The sequence below is a fragment of the Amphiura filiformis genome, chromosome 4 (assembly GCF_039555335.1).
Source record: "Amphiura filiformis chromosome 4, Afil_fr2py, whole genome shotgun sequence".
Classification (NCBI taxonomy): Eukaryota; Metazoa; Echinodermata; class Ophiuroidea; order Amphilepidida; family Amphiuridae; genus Amphiura; species Amphiura filiformis.
The window spans coordinates 69,294,836-69,311,090 of record NC_092631.1 but is presented as its reverse complement, the minus strand read 5'-3'; the positions used below and the strand labels follow the sequence as shown (position 1 = coordinate 69,311,090).

Genomic DNA, 16,255 nt, shown 5'->3' with positions numbered 1-16,255 from the left:
AAGAGGGGTCAAGCAGGCCATACATGTCCGGCGGTAGGAACCTTTGTTCAACAGGGGGGACTGCGCCACAACCTGTGCCACAACCTACAACACAGCAATCAGAAAACTACCCCGGCGACTCTCCTTTGACGTCATACCATCAAGTGTGTCACAGGTTAATGGTTCATCATCTGATCAGTCAGCCTGTCGCTATCAAAAAGTTCCAAAAAAAGTCCAGATGAACAGATTTAATATTAATTTTATTATTTGTGCTGTGGTGTAAGCCATGTTTTAATTCTATGGTTGATTGGGCTATTCCACTTGAAATCCATACACCCCAATGGAAGACCATATGATCGTAATATTTCACACAGGGAGTGTGAATTTAAAATGGGGCTAATTGAATGGATGGTTCTATTTGAAATCTACACCCCCTGTGTGGGACCTTAAGGTCATGTCTGTAATAGGGTGTGTATGACTTGGTATTAATAGTACACTGTTTGTATTAGTGTTGTCAATGTGGAATTGCTGTAGGTTGGTGTATCTGGAATACACAATACACCTGTTTATAGAAGAGGGACAAGGAAAATATTCTAGGCTTTCAGTAATGCAGGATTACTGCTTTTTTACCAGGTAGTTATTATGTCAAGGGGAAATACAGACTCATTATTCTAGCTGTATGTGCTCCAATGAAATGAGAGTGGCAGCAGGGCCAAGCAGGTCAAAAAGTACTGAATTAGTTGGCACCTGCCTGAAGACCAGTGGATGATATATTTGCTCCGTTTGTCCCTCTTACCAACAGTATGGCAGCAGAAAGTGGATGGCGCTCATCATAATGGCAAATACTCTGGGAATAGTGTGAATTCAAGGCTAGGGTTCTTGGAGTGTTGTTGGCAATAGTGTAGACTGAAATTGTTTAAGTTTTGGGACACATATATTTATTTTGTAATGGTCATCTAATAAAATGCATAATTCCTTACTTTCTTACAGCTGAAGATGATGGAGGTGGTGCTGGTTGCGGTGAAGAATTGAAGAAGAAATTAGTGGCTACTCTCCTTGCTGTACTAAGCCAAGGAACAGATGAGGTAGGTGTTAAAGAAAAACCTCAGTGATTGGATCATATTGTGCTATGCCAAATCCACAAGGCCTGTGCAAACTTTACAGATTGTTGCTGATCACTGTGGCCCAAATCATTCCTTTTAACAGTAACTGAGGGACTTGCAGCTAAGAATGATGAGTTGATGTGTAAGAAGTGGTTACATATGTGACACAATTTGACCTAACCAGGCCAAAGAAAACACTATTTATAATTGTGTACCTTGACCTATGCCGTTCACTTCAACATTGGGTTGAGTTGTGGCAACTGTTTCACAATCGTCCTCCATTTTGTCTGTTTATGGATTGATGTCCAGCTTCCACAACTTCAGGTTTAGTTTGGTGCAGTCAGCCCTAATGCAATCTAGCCATCGCTTTTGGTGGTCTACCTCTGGGTCTGTCCCCTTGGATGTGAGCATCGATCATCAGTAGTTTGGGATAGCGTGATGGTGTCATTCTTTGGATATTACCAAAGTAGCAGAGTCATTTTTGCGCTACCCTGTTGACAACAGATTGCTCGATGTTTAGGCGCTTCCTAATCAGTATCATATTTCAACTCCTGAATTTAAGGTGTTAAATTTGTGATAGATTTTTGACATTTAAATATTGTATTTCTTCTTCAATTTCTTCTCTTCTTCTTTCCCTCTCAGGGTTTTCAGCCCTCACAGAAATTGACAATCCATTTTCCAAACAGGAAAAACTAAGGCTACATGCATACATAAACTGAGTTCACATTTCATACTTTTGGAAAGAACTCTCCCTTCTCTGTCTCTTGGTAGTCGTTGGAAACAGTTCGTACCCTGATACAACCAAAGTAAAGTGGAAAATTTCTGGAGATTTGAAGAATTTTGGAGATTTGTTGGAGAAATATCAGAGGAATTTTTATTTTGTGAAATGCTGGGAACCATGCATTCCTCCTATCCTCCCTTTCCCTTCTTTTTCCCCATCTGTGGCTCATATTTGTTGTAATGCCAGAACTAAACTACTGTCGATTTCAAATCATTAAGTATGTTTTAGAGAATTTTTTCTATGCAAATTTGTATTTTTCTTGCAGGAATGCTGTGTGTGTCTAGACTCTCTAAACAGTCCTGTAATCACACCCTGTGCTCATGTGTTCTGTGAGCGATGCATAAATGATGTCATCAAAACAGAAGGGGTAAGTTATCAATATTGTTTCACTTATTAGACTCTGTACAAGCAGACATGTAAATAGTTTACTTTGTTCTGTTACGGTCTCAAACTACCAAATGCTAGTCCTGTAAAGTTTGTCCACTCTGAAGTACAAAGTGACAACACGCGCGTTAACAGTGCGTAGTGCTGCGTCTCTGCTGCAGGTTTGCGTGCCTTCAAAGTCGGCACAATGTGTGCGTCCGCGTCGGTACTTTGTACTTCAGAGTAGACTGACTGTAGAGATGTGTACTATATTTACCTTGAAAAATAATCATTGTCTACCTTGCATATCAATGAAAGAGACCTGTTGCAAAGCAAATGAAGACACTGATGGAGTCACAAGCTACATTGCTTATCAACATAGTCACAGACCCTGAAAAAAAAAGCACAGTGATTAATAGTGTGCTACATGTTGATCCACAAGCCTCAGCACACATTACAGTGAGAGAGATTTTAATCATTAACTATGTAACTGAAAAAAGGACTAAAACAAAGTTTGTATTGCCATTAACTTTGTTTTAAAAGGTTGGTCCTTTCCTAATTTTGCTGCATACAATGAAAATGCAAGATCACCACAAAATACAATGGTAAAGAATGAGTTACAGAGTTTGCCAGCCTTGGGTTTTGAATATATCAGAGCTGTGTGGTACAAATTACAAACAGTCAAAACAGTTTGCAAACTTTTACAAAATATATAAGGAAATTCAAATATAAAATTTTTAAACAAAATGAAAACGCAACCCTATTTTTTCAGATTTTATGGTCGATCGAAAAAGGACAATACAAACTTATTTAAGCCTAATCAAGAGATTTTTGTTGATTACCTAAACAGGAAGGAAGGACTAATTGTCCTCTTTGTCGAGGTCCAGTGATCAGAGAGCAGTTGGTTCATGTCCCTGCTGCAGCACAGGAAGCTAACAGGAAACAAGTCACTGATGGAGAATGGCACTCAAGTACTAAGGTATGGCCAAACTCCACTGTTTATACTCTTTTTTTGTAAACGTAACTTGAACTTATGTGGATATTTGTTTTAGAAATGTCTATGCTTAGATTAGACCCTAATGAATATTGGGATAAATTTGGTGGAATGTCTTTGAACTTTTTAAATGCAACTGATAAGATGATTATACCAAAATGCTAGTTTCATGACTGTTGATATGATGCACATTATAGAAAAACATTTTGATCAGGGCAGGAAGTGAAGGAGTTTTTCTTTGTCAAAGGATGGACATTATCTGTCAGGCAAGCAAATTAACCTTCATTCAGCCTTGAAACAATTCTTTAAAAGAAGCAACACTTATGATCTACAAATGTCGGATCATGTTATCTCTCTCTAAGGTTTTATGCATTGTTAATTTGAATATGCTAGGTTGATGCATTAATGGAACAACTCATCAAGGTCAGGAATGAAGATAAGAGCATCAAGAGCCTGGTGGTATCTCAGTTTACAACACTTCTCAATCTGCTGGAAAAGCCACTCAGGTAAGTTAAACATTATAACAAGGGTTGTTCTCAAACAACAAAGCCTGGTGCTTGAACCAGCTTTCGCGGTTTATAAAAGCATGCACAGAGTGGGTTTTGATGGTGGGTAGAAATGCCCTTTAAGGCTAATGAAAGTTGATTCCTTGTTTCCCGTTACCTTACTCCGCTCAAAACCAATTGCTGGCCAAATATTTCATTATTTTGAATAAAACATTGATTTCTAACAAACTTTAACATACCAATAAAAAATTGCGGTTTTAAATATATCATAAATCCCTTTCTGTTGATTTTCAGGGATTTTCTTTGCAGTAGGCACATGGCATATGGTTAATAATGAATTAATAATGAATACCTACTCACTTCTCTGTCCCGCACTTTTTGATCTGCTCTGATCTCATCCCGTAAAAACATTGTGAAACTGTTGATAATAGTTGTACAATCACCTTCATGTGGTTGTAAACTACATCTGTAAACTACAAACTGTGATTTATCACATGTATACATGGGTAGTTATTGGTTTACACCTGTAACAGATGCAATAATGAAATGGTATGAAATAATGAATAATGAACAATGAAATGGTCACCTACACAGTCATGAAAAATTGTGTAACGGGAAACAAGGAATTGACTTTCATTGGCCTAAGAAGAAACAAATATGAATATCCATTTAAGACCAAATGTGAGTCAGTAAGGAAGTAAATTTGCACCAGGTTCCAGTAAAAATATACCAGACCTGCAAACTGTCCCTCATTTTGAGGGACTGTCCCTCATTTGGGGTTTACCAAAGTGAAAAAGACGGACAGTCCTGCTTTCTGAAAATTTCAGTGATGGCAATTTAAAATGTAAGAACAGCAGAAATGATGCAAATTTCACTTCAAAATTTTGCTGTAGCATTCTCTTTAGTCTATTGTGATAAATTCAGACCTGCAAAACCTTCTCTGTATTCTAAAAGTATTGCACACCGCAAGTCATTGAATTTGTCAGTACCTGGTTTATGTACATGTACAAGGTTTTGGTCTCAATGTCCCTCTTTCTGACATCCGTAGGTTGGCAGGTCTGATATACTAAACAGAACACATGGAGTGTTATCCTGTGACATTTTCATATAACTGGTTAACCTGATATATATGAGCACAGCTCCTGTATTACTCAGAACATGGGGTCTTTGTTGTGATCATGTAATAGACTTATTAGGGCTCATATTGAAATTCCCTTACACAGAAAGGTGTGCGCCATCCTGCAGCTTTCCTGTGCTAGCCTTTTGTTAAAATCCTGGGCAGGGTGTATCACTGATGCATATATAATCCATCCGTTTTATGACCGAGCTTTCCTCACGGTTGTTTGATGGGATCATTTATTAGTTTTTCAAACAAAACATCATGTACAACCAAATTTTAGGCTTAAACAGCTAAATGTGATATCATCCTAATGTTTACAGATGCTTGTGAGTCATTCTCAACTTTATTTTCCCCTCTTTTACAAAATTATTCACTTTTATAGCATTTTTATAGCTTTTTCAGATATAAAATGTATCTCTTAATGACAACATTGGTGGCGCTATTTAGTTACTGGAAATTGCTCTTTCAAGCTTTTAATACAAATAATTCCTTTTATTGTTTGATAAAATATGTTTATAAAATTTCCTTGTTGCTTTCACCTATTCCAGCTGTTTTAATGGCAGTATTAATCACCTACCCCTTGCAAATAAAGAAATATGATTTAGGATAAATAGTGCCATCTATAGTTTACCTTTAGTTAATAATGAAGCTAATTCTATATACATCAAACAAATGTGTCCTGAGGCGCGCACTTAGCGAGAGGAATCCTGCCTTCTTTCTGTGTGAAAACGTGGTAGGGTATTTCAATATGAGCCCTTACTACTGCAATGTTATAGTGAGGCACAGCATCTGTGATGTGCTATAAAGATGCCAAATATTATGGAAAAAAGAAAGAAATGTTGTTTTTAATGAAATAGTTTTTGTCAATTTTATGGTTTCATTTGTCATCACCTTTCATCTTGATTTTATGTTGTTACGAGTCGTACTTGACTCAAGGCCAAAATCACCTTTTACCCGAACTCACACGAATGCACAACACAAAATTAATACACTGTTTGTTTAAGCTAACAAAATCTAAGTCTTTAATTGAAAGCAAGTTTTGTTTGGTACAATATGGTCATTTTCACAGTAAAGGGTGTAACTTTTGATTTTTAGGGTCAAAATTTCAAACCACTTAAATATGTTTCTGTTTACTGTAATCATGCATAGAAGCAACTTAAATTCCAGTAAAATAGTGTTTCAAGGCTTAAACCTTTTGATTTCTGATAAAAATTTGACATTTCCATAACATTTTGGTTAAAATCTAAGAAAAATGTATTTTACATAAGCTCAGAAAATTATGACATGAAAGCTGGAATACATGTGAAATCCCATTCCAAAGTAAGTCAACAGATATAAGTTAAATTTTATACCATGTTTTGCTATGTTTGTAATTGCAATTTTGAAAATTTTTAACATCAAGGGTCATTTGTAATGGAAATTTCCCAACCTTAAACATATTTTTTAAGTTTTAATTGGGTTCCTAAAATAATTTAAATGTCTAACTTCATGTACAAATACTACTTGATGAAAGGAACCTCCCAGCCAAATTTCACAGAAATTGGAGTTATTTTTTAGAAAAAAAAAATAAAGAAATTTGTGTTTCGAAAGCTTCAGTTAACAACACAGGAGAAAATAAAAGTAAAATATTTGGCTAACTACTAAAGTTGACATGAAAAATAGGTAAAAAATATCACAATTACCAATTTTCATGCTTTGCTTCTAAGTATTGAATTTCAGTTGTGACAAAAATTAAATTATCACAGCAAGTCATTTTTTTGTTTCGGAGGCTTCATGTTAACAATGGTTAAACATTGCACAAGTAATTTTTTTGAAAACAACACTGTTGGGATCATCTAAGCTGTTATTTTCTTGTGTGTATTGAATCAATGATTCTATGCGGCAGATATTGTAGATTTATAACATGGTAATTTTTTTCACCCATTTGTTAAGTATGGTGTTATTTGCATGTGAAGCCTCCGAAACGGGCTTTCTTGGATATCAGTATATTTTTCAAGCATTAACCATAATATCAATTTTTTTTTAATTTATGACATTCTGCACATATCATGCAACAATTACAATGCAGATATCAATATGGAACATATCAATTTAGATATGCATAGATGATAATTAAGCTTACTGTTGTTTCGGAGGCTTCATTTGTTTCGGAGGCTTCAATTGTTAACGGAAAGTTTGTATTGGGTCCCATTTTCAAACGGTGATATATATCTCCATGATTTAAAAACAAGTGACTTGAGGATCTACTTTGCTACATTTTGATAAATAGATTGGATGAGCTCTCTTATTTATATTTGCCCAAGCTTGCTGAACAGTTTGTTTCGGAGAATTCAAAAAAGTTAACGGAAAATCGGCTCTTTGAAGTCAAGATTTTATAAAAATTTTAAAAGCTTGCAAATCAACTAATTTTTGTTACCCATTTCAAGTTAAGATATCAACTGTTATGAATCAAGAAGAAGTGAAGAAATAACCAAGAATTATGAACCAAAGCTATACCCATTAAGTTTGTTAACAATTGTTAACGGAAAATGAAGCCTCCGAAACGACAAATATCGAAGTCCGGTTCTCAAAAATACAGGGCTGTTCACAATTAAATCTAATGTGGCAGTGTTTACTGAACATATGACCGTACTTTCAGGATAAGAAAAATTATCCATGAACTAACTGAAGAAAACACAGGGTTTTACAAAATGTTACTATTTTTTACAGTTTTTCAAAATGGCAATATTAGGTACATTTAAGCCTGCTAAAACTGAACGCAGTAACTCCCGAAGATGATTATGCTACCCAAGGTAGCTGCTAACTAGATGACTTATGTGGCCAAAAATCATGGAATTCTGTGGCTTTATTAGAAAACTACGGATCAAAATGTTAAAAATCCAAAGTTACACCCTTTACCGTGAAAATGACCATATAATGACAACAAATGCACATATACACTAATCAAATATAATCACTCTTTATCTATTTTGTACTAAGGCTGGCATTTTCGGTTGGGTAAACGGGTACCCGCCCGAGATTACATTACCCGGGTAGGAAATACCCTCCCCGGGTACCCGAAATTCAAAAAAAAAAAAAAAGTTTTTTATTTTTTTTCGGTTTTGTAGTGTCCCTGGACCTAGACCTAAATGCTAGGATCATTCATGGTTGACCTAAAAAAAAAATTAAAAAAAAAAAAAAAATTCAAGATATTTTGTTATTTTTAATATGAAAATTGATAATTTGTATTCATGTCATAGTCTATTAATGATTTCAAAATGCATTCAATACATTTTAAAATCATTTTTTTTTGCAATTTCGGGTACCCGGTTACCCGCCCGAAAATTGCGGCGGTACCCGGTACAAAATTACCCGAAAATGCCAGGCCTATTTTGTACTTAGCCAGCATTCTTCTTCTTGGCGATCATAAAGTTCTTGTAATGTTCTGGATGACTGATGTAATATATCCCTATTTACTTGTCCTGCGAAAATCAGCGAAGACCTTTGTGCACTTGCATTGATAAATCCTTGCGTATAAAATCCTTATACAAAAATGGTGTTCTCCAAACACGTTTATAACTCCTTGCGCAATTCTCCTATACTAAACTCCTTGCGCCGTTCTCCTATGCTAAACTCCTTGCGCAGTTCTCCAAATTTAACTCCTTGCGCTGCTTTCTCCAAACTTGGTGCTATTTCCACCTTTCACACAATATCTTCAGGAAGCAGGACTGCGATGCAGTTGCAGGGTTCGCAGATTTTTGGCGCAGGAGGAAAAAACCGCGGTTTTAACCACTTGGCAAAAACAGTTTTGCCAGTTTTTGCCGGCAAAAATGGCAAAAACTAAAAAAGTGATTCATAGTTCAGTTTTTTCATCTCATTAACTTACAAAAATAAGTTCCCAAGTGTAACAAGACCAGATTTTGTAATTAGAAGCAATATAGTAAGATATTAAAGGCATGCATTTTCATTGCTCAAGTGCATTTAATCGAACTGTGGCATGTATCAAATTCAAAACTTGTTCATTTTAAGGACTTGGTGAGACAAAAAATATGTTGAATGATTCATTAAAAGTTGTGTGTTACTGTTTATGAGCTTTCTGTGTCACTTTTTAATATTTGAGTGACTATATGTGAGTTTTTGCCAGTTTTTGCCATTTTTTTCCGGTTTAAACCAGGCAAAAACTGGCAAAAACAGTTTTTGCCAGGTTTTTGCCACTTTGCCGGCAAAAACAGGTTTTTGCCGGCAAAAACCGAACCCTGTGCAGTTGTCCCCACTTATTTTGACAGTTCCGTTGAATCAAAATACCAGACTTCAGCAAGTCGACAGAAGAATATATTTTCCTTTCTTGGAAGAAGTACGTTCTTTGATGTATTCTAGATCTTCTCCGACAACACCGGCAAATAGTAGTACTTTGACTACATAAAATATTTCTGGTTTGCAATTTCCTTTCTTTGAAGGAATTGGACTGTAAGCATAGCCCAGATCAACACTATCAACTGTGACAATAATAAAGGCTATTGCAGCCTGTCAGATCTGTATCCAGATGATAATAATTGTAACATTTTTCTTAAAGTCCTTCACAATCCGCAGAAGACCCTCTATGTCTTACTTTGGGCCATTTTCGTAGCTTTGAAATAACCATATTTCAGCCAAGGCTGAACTTGTAGCACTGTAGGAGTTCTCCATAGCCACACTTTGAAATACTCTCTGAGTATCCAGAATAACTGGTTAACATTAAATTATCTCTTTTTGAGAGCTATTGCTACATCCATTCACATTACAATCATATCGATACAGGTCTGCCTAGAATTATTATTAACATTGTGTTTTATCCCCCATCTGGGATTTTCCCAAAGTTCTAATCATAGACATTCACCTTTAACATTACATTACTTCCATGTGGGTTTTTCCCACTATTTCAGTTCACTTTACTATCTCAGGGATTTTCCCCTTGGCATAAATAGTCTTCATAAATGATGATGTCATTTCCATTATAGGGGATTTCCAGAAAAGTCATAATAAACAAACTATTGCATGATTATACAGGTAACTTCCCCTATTTCATGATACACAATTTTACAGGGTACATCACAATGTCAAAAAAGTACTTGATCAAGTCAATGAGTGGTTGTTTGTTACCATTTGAATATTTCAGAGACAGTGGGTTTAAGTTTGTGCGGCTTGATGGTACCATGTCCTTACAGAAAAGAACCAAGGCCATGGAGGCATTAATGTCCACTAAACCAAACACTCCTACCATCATGCTGTTGTCACTCAAAGCAGGAGGATTAGGCATCAACCTTACTTCAGCTTCAAGAGTGTATCTCATGGATCCGGTGAGTAAATTGTTTACATTTATGATCTGAGAATAGTTAAAATTGTACAATATAGTAAAGGAATTTGTATGGGTTTGCATTTGGTAGCAACCACAAATTATGAATTTACAAGGACCATGATTCTTTGTTAAAACCAGATAAACTTGAATGCTGTATTTACGCACATTCTGAAAGGTATGCCAATAGAGCAAAAATTCAGTTCTATAAATTCATAATTTGTATTATTTTGAGGAAAATAAGACCCATGTTTACACTAGGATAGAACTTTGACAAAAGATGTGTTCCTTGAAAATGGTAAATCACATTAATGTAAAGAATAATGCTAATAATAGTGAATGAACTAACAATTAATTTTTTTGATATTTTTCAAAACAGGCATGGAATCCAGCAGCAGAAGATCAGTGTTTTGATCGTTGTCATCGCCTTGGGCAGACAAGAGAAGTGATTGTCACCAAGGTAAGACTCTGTCCTTGAAAACTAGGTATAACTCTAATTTGTATATAAAGAAAAATAAAAGAGTATATCCAGGATTTCAACGTTCTCCACCCATTCGTTTGGATGAAATGTGGTAAGCCTCAGATAAAAGGATCGACAGGATACAGATTTCCCACTTTGGCTTTGTATTTTGATATTGCCAATGGAAAGTCCAGATAGAGGTCAAAAGTTGTGGAAATCTTTTCAAAGAGAAAATGAGAATTGAATATTTGTACAAAATTTGGTGCGAAAGGAGAGAAAGAGAAAAAGATCTATTGTTCACTGAAGTGGAATGCACAATTTCAATAGAGGTTATCCGTGTTCTATAAGCTGCGTATCCTTTCAGCGACTGCTATACCTTGTTTAGGACTTTCAAAAGAAGTACCTGCATGTGCAACCGTGACTGTTTCAAAATAGCCCGCCAAAGTCATGCAGGTAACTCTGAGGTCATGCATTGAATTGGATTGAATGAGGAATACTACGGGAACCAGCGCCTTTTGTTAGAAGTCACACATGAGTAAAGTGGATAACCTCTATTGCAGTTTTTGTATTTGTCCATTTGGAACATTTTGAATCAGTCATTGAAAAGCCTTGGAAAAGACAATTATAAGTCAAAGCTCCATATGTTTAGAAATACCCAACAGAGATAAAACTCCTATCTCCAGAGAAGTATGGCACTCTTTTGCTCTGATTGACACGAGCACCTTAATGAGCGCCATATGCGTGGAGCTTTGTGTTACCTTCATGAGTACTTCTCTGCGTTGACCAACGCTTTGACATTTAATCGGCAATCAGATTTATCAATTTGTTGTAATTTTTTGTCCTATAGTTTGTCATTGAAGACTCTGTAGAGGAACGAATGTTAGAGCTCCAAGAGAAGAAACGCGGTCTGATGTCGGGTGCATTTGGGAAGAAGGTATCAGCAGACGAGCGCAGGAATGCAAGAGTGAATGACATCAAGGTGCTAATGGACATTACAGCCTCGCAGATATAACAGTAACATGGGTATTTGGCTAGAAATAGTGAGTGAGATGAGAGGAGTAACATTTGCCAAAAGATGAAATAAGGAGTGTAACAACGACAAAGCAGGTGCTGTGTGTATTGAACAATCAACAAACACATCATTTTCAAATATGTGACACGATCAAGGGAAATGAGTCGGATGTTGAGAATATTGAATTATATTTTGTTATTATTCTAGCATAACCATCCCTTACGTATTACAGTGACTTTAACATGTAATGTTACATGTACCAATTTGTTCAGTTCATGGTTGCTACTCACGTAACACACTTCACTGTTTACGATTTACGATAGTATTCTGGTATTCATTAAGTTTGTAGAAAATAATTTGATTAAACTAAAGGTAAATTTTCTAATTGTTCAGAATTTTTGGTACGAGTTGATGTTCATCCGCCTCTTTTACATGCTCCATGACCAATGGGTCAACTGTCTTGTTATGATTGTTGATCGGCCAATCAGTGTGATTGTTTAATCACTTCTGCGATATGCGTGATGCATGACATGCCAGGTACACCTTGTATATCAAAATGATTGGTACCCATCGATATCCAGTGGATAAGGCCAAGACTGCTACATCAAAATGTAGTAAAATATCCACCTTATTTCAAGATTTATGAAACAATAAGTAATCCAACTATAAACATTAGTCATTACAAGAGGATCCAAATGCTGAATTTAGAAGCAAGCGTTTCATTAGATGACAAAGATGATAGGTACCAATCATTTTGATACACCCTGTATGACCAAAATGATGATACTGTGTAGCAGAATATTTAGGGTTTTTTAAATTATTATTTTGCACTTCCATGGTTAATTTCAGTATAAGGCTTACTTTTGGTTAAATATGTTTTCACAGAAAAGTTAGCATACACATATTCAACATTTGCATCAGTATTCAAGACAGTTGTTGTGAATTATGGAACATTTTAAGAGAAAGTAATGAAAAAAAAGAAAACAACTGTGCATTGTCTTGACAATGTACTAGTACTAGTATGAAAAGTTTATTTGGTCCAGTATTTTTGTAACTACATTGTAACTATTTAACATGATAAGGAAAGTTAATCTTCAGTTAAATTTTAAGGTAGTACATATATAAACATTCCATATTTGTAAAGTTTTTAAACGAAAGAAGGGACATATCATTGTGGTATAAATGGTATGAAATTTATTAAGGAAAAAGAATAATAGAAATGAGTATTATTCAGGACTTAATTTAGCGTGTTTTTTGTTGTTGTAAATACTGACTGAAATTCATTCAGAAGTGCCATTTTGCATGTGCTGCAGTTCTATATCTTGCCAAATGATATACTTTAGGGTTATCTTATTTTTTGTTTACAATGTTTACACTAAAAGTTGACTAAAATTCAGTGCTATGGGTATTTTTTTCCCTTCAAAATGGGGGTAATTTTCAATTTATTTTGTAAGTGTCATTTTGTGCAAACAGTCTGAAATTGGGTTATTTTCTTTTAGTCATTTGCTATGGAGATTTTGACATAATTTTTTTCCTATTAGGACCTAATTCAGAATATATTGCTAAGGGAGTAATTAATTTTGCTCAAAAAAACCTAATGTTGTCTGCCTTGCGCCTAAGATGTTCGCTGGCAAAGAATGGTGAAACCTTTCACTAGAATATATATCATTCTGAAGTGCCAGAGATTTTTTTCAAGCTAATGTCAATAGAAACACATGGTTCCAATATACATGCCTGAAAAAAATAGGAAATCGAATATCTATCAATTGCCCATTTATTTGTGCATGTGACATTCAGCCATCAAACTCATATTATGTCATGGGAGGTCATCAGCCAGGCCTTCATTTTTGAAAATTGCAGGAGTTATGTTAAGCACTCTCCTGAGTTTACTAAGGTGCTCAACAAGGAGCTCAATCTTTTAATATCTGTATTAAAAACATAGTGATTCAATTAGTGAGGAGCTCAGCAAATCATACTCCTGAAACGTTGTTAAGAGAGCTGTAGGAGCTCTGGTGCAATCGAGCTCCTCAAAAATGAAGGTCTGATTAGCATCCTGCATTTTCCAGAAACCATATTTTAATTAATAAAATATAAATTTTAAGATTCACCAGAAAATTACTGGATGCTCAATAGAAACAAACTGATAGGATTCAGAATGGCTCCTTGTAAGCATGTTCTCTGTGCAGTGCAGAATGGCATAGAGTTATTTAGGTAAATTAAGATGGAAATGAGACAGATATTTATGTCAGAAAATAAAGCAAAGCAGATCAGGCGTGTTTGCTTTTCATATAACTCTCAGATAGAGAACACTTTTTTAGCTGGTTTGTTTTGAGAAAGAACTTAAGTTGTTGCATGCAGCAGCTTATTTTATGTTATAAACGATGATATGGTGAACAAGACAGGTGTCTGTACATCTGTGAGTGTGTGTGACGTGATTTTTCCGTCCTCTGTACAAATGTAAATAATCTTCTTTTTTATTTTTATATTATATACCAAAGATTTATTGTAGAATAGCTGAGACCAAAATTGTTTGGTCAGTGTCAGTTGAATCAACTATCACAAGTATTTCATGTACTTTTGTTTGGGAGCACGGTGGCCTAGCGGAACGGGCATTGACTCATAATCGGAAGGTTGTGGGTTCGAGCCCCGGCGACGCCATCGTGTTGTGCCTTGGATTAAAGGCACTTTATCTCGATTACTCCTCTCCACCCAGGTGTTTAAATGGGTACCGGCATTCTTAAATGCTGGGAGGGTAACAGATTCGCTGTAGAGGAGGTGTAGCGATTCCCCTATAGCAACATTACATGGAAGAGTCTGGCCCAATCGCCAATGAAAGAGAGATGGGCACTCCGATCACTGTTTATACAGAATCGTCTCCTTTACTTACCTTACCTTATCCTGTTGTTGTTGTAACTTTTATGATAAAGGTACATTTTAAATATCTTTTAAACTTAAAAACAAGCTTAATGCAGCATTGAATACGACCAAATTTGAGATAATTTACTCTATACACTTCATACTATACTATAAAGTATGCACATAATATTGTTCATGCGATGTGATCCAACAAAATGAATTTGTTGCAAAAAAATAAATTTAGAACTGTATTTTACTGATGTGTGCAACATGATTGAAAATATTAACCTCATGGTGGGAGCTACTGGCCGAATTATGAGCCTCTAAGGACTATTTTGATTGGTTACAAAGAGGGCTGTGTCATGTATTGAACCAATCAGAGATATGGTAAGATATCCAGTAGGACTGATGGAGATTAAGCTTTATCTTAATTGGTTATTCAGATGATATATCACATAATTGACCAATCAGAAATGCCATAAGGAAGGCAGTAGTTCTCAGTATCAAGAATTTGAACCTTAGTAGAATATGATCAAATACATCTTGTGTAACAGATAAAAGCTCAATTTGCTGCATCGTGGCACATTTTATGTGTTGTGAAAATCAATAGAAAAATTGACAATTGTTTTTGACTGTACACCAACCAAACATTTTGGTATCATTATACCAAGTTACTGTTAACCTTTGATAAGCGTGTATTAACATGATGTTGCACAGTTGGAGCTAACAACGCATACAGCGCAGAGATCATTTATAAATTTCCACTTTGCAGCAGCATATCGCTTCAGCAGCCAATCAGACAAGTGTGTTTCAACACAGTAAATGTGATGTATGCTTAAAATACACTCTTGTCAAAAGTTTACAGGAAAAGATAACATCTTAACCATATAAAGTATATGTACTGTGATAGATTTAGAAAATGTTATGACTAATATTTATTTTGTACTCGGTATTAATCTTATGTTACAAAAAATTATGTTTTGTTTATTAAGTTGTCTTAAAATTACTAACATAACTACAAGCTATTATTTAGACTAGCCTATATAGTAGTTCAAAAATAGGTTGCTTGTGATTAGCAATTGAGGCTGGTAGATAAATCACTTACATGTATGTAGAACATAAATGTAGAACAGAGGTGTGCAACCCTTTCACCACAACTAGAACAAATATTTATGAAATTGCACAGACTGTGCATGCTATAAGTACAGACCTCAGTGTCAACACCCTGTATTATAAATATTTTTTTCCATACAGCTCAATACTCTGTTGAAATCAATATTCTATTATTGACACAGATAAAGAAAGTTTCCATATGCATTGTGTTATAGGACGTGCACCTGGAACTTAACTAAATGGGCTAAACGCGTTCCTTTATACCTATAAAGTATAATTGTCATTCTCACAATTAAATATATCTCAATTTTTACATTGGATTTCAAATTTTTTACATTAAAAATGCAGTAAAAGATATCCACAGCAAGCTGCAAGGCCCCGCTAATTAGTGTACTGCTTTTCGAGTGAGTGTACTGGAAACAAAACCCTGGTTTTACCTGAAAACAAATTTTTTCTTGTAATAGAAACATCATATGGGGTACTAGAGCATGCACAAATCGTAATAATGTGTAGAATATAGAAACGCTGTGGTATCTCATATGATAGTCATGGTATGCTTAGCCTGAGTCGCTCGGCCTATCTCGAACAAAATCGCGATGCGTAGCTGTTAAAAAACGAGAGGATTCGCAGTACTATCACAGCAATTTTTAACACAAA

At 35.4% G+C, this 16,255-nt stretch overlaps 1 protein-coding gene across 1 annotated transcript in view; it reads left to right on the top strand.

Moving 5' to 3' along the window:
* The window catches only part of LOC140151299 (helicase-like transcription factor), a 52,866-nt gene extending 40,685 nt beyond the window's left edge, over positions 1-12,181 (top strand). Inside the window, 7 exon segments of the mRNA XM_072173582.1 lie at positions 970-1,064; positions 2,129-2,230; positions 3,077-3,205; positions 3,614-3,726; positions 9,981-10,161; positions 10,537-10,617; positions 11,465-12,181. Coding sequence (XP_072029683.1) covers positions 970-1,064; positions 2,129-2,230; positions 3,077-3,205; positions 3,614-3,726; positions 9,981-10,161; positions 10,537-10,617; positions 11,465-11,629 — 866 coding nt within the window. The 3' untranslated portion in view covers positions 11,630-12,181.
* The last annotated feature ends 4,074 nt before the right edge of the window (positions 12,182-16,255 follow it).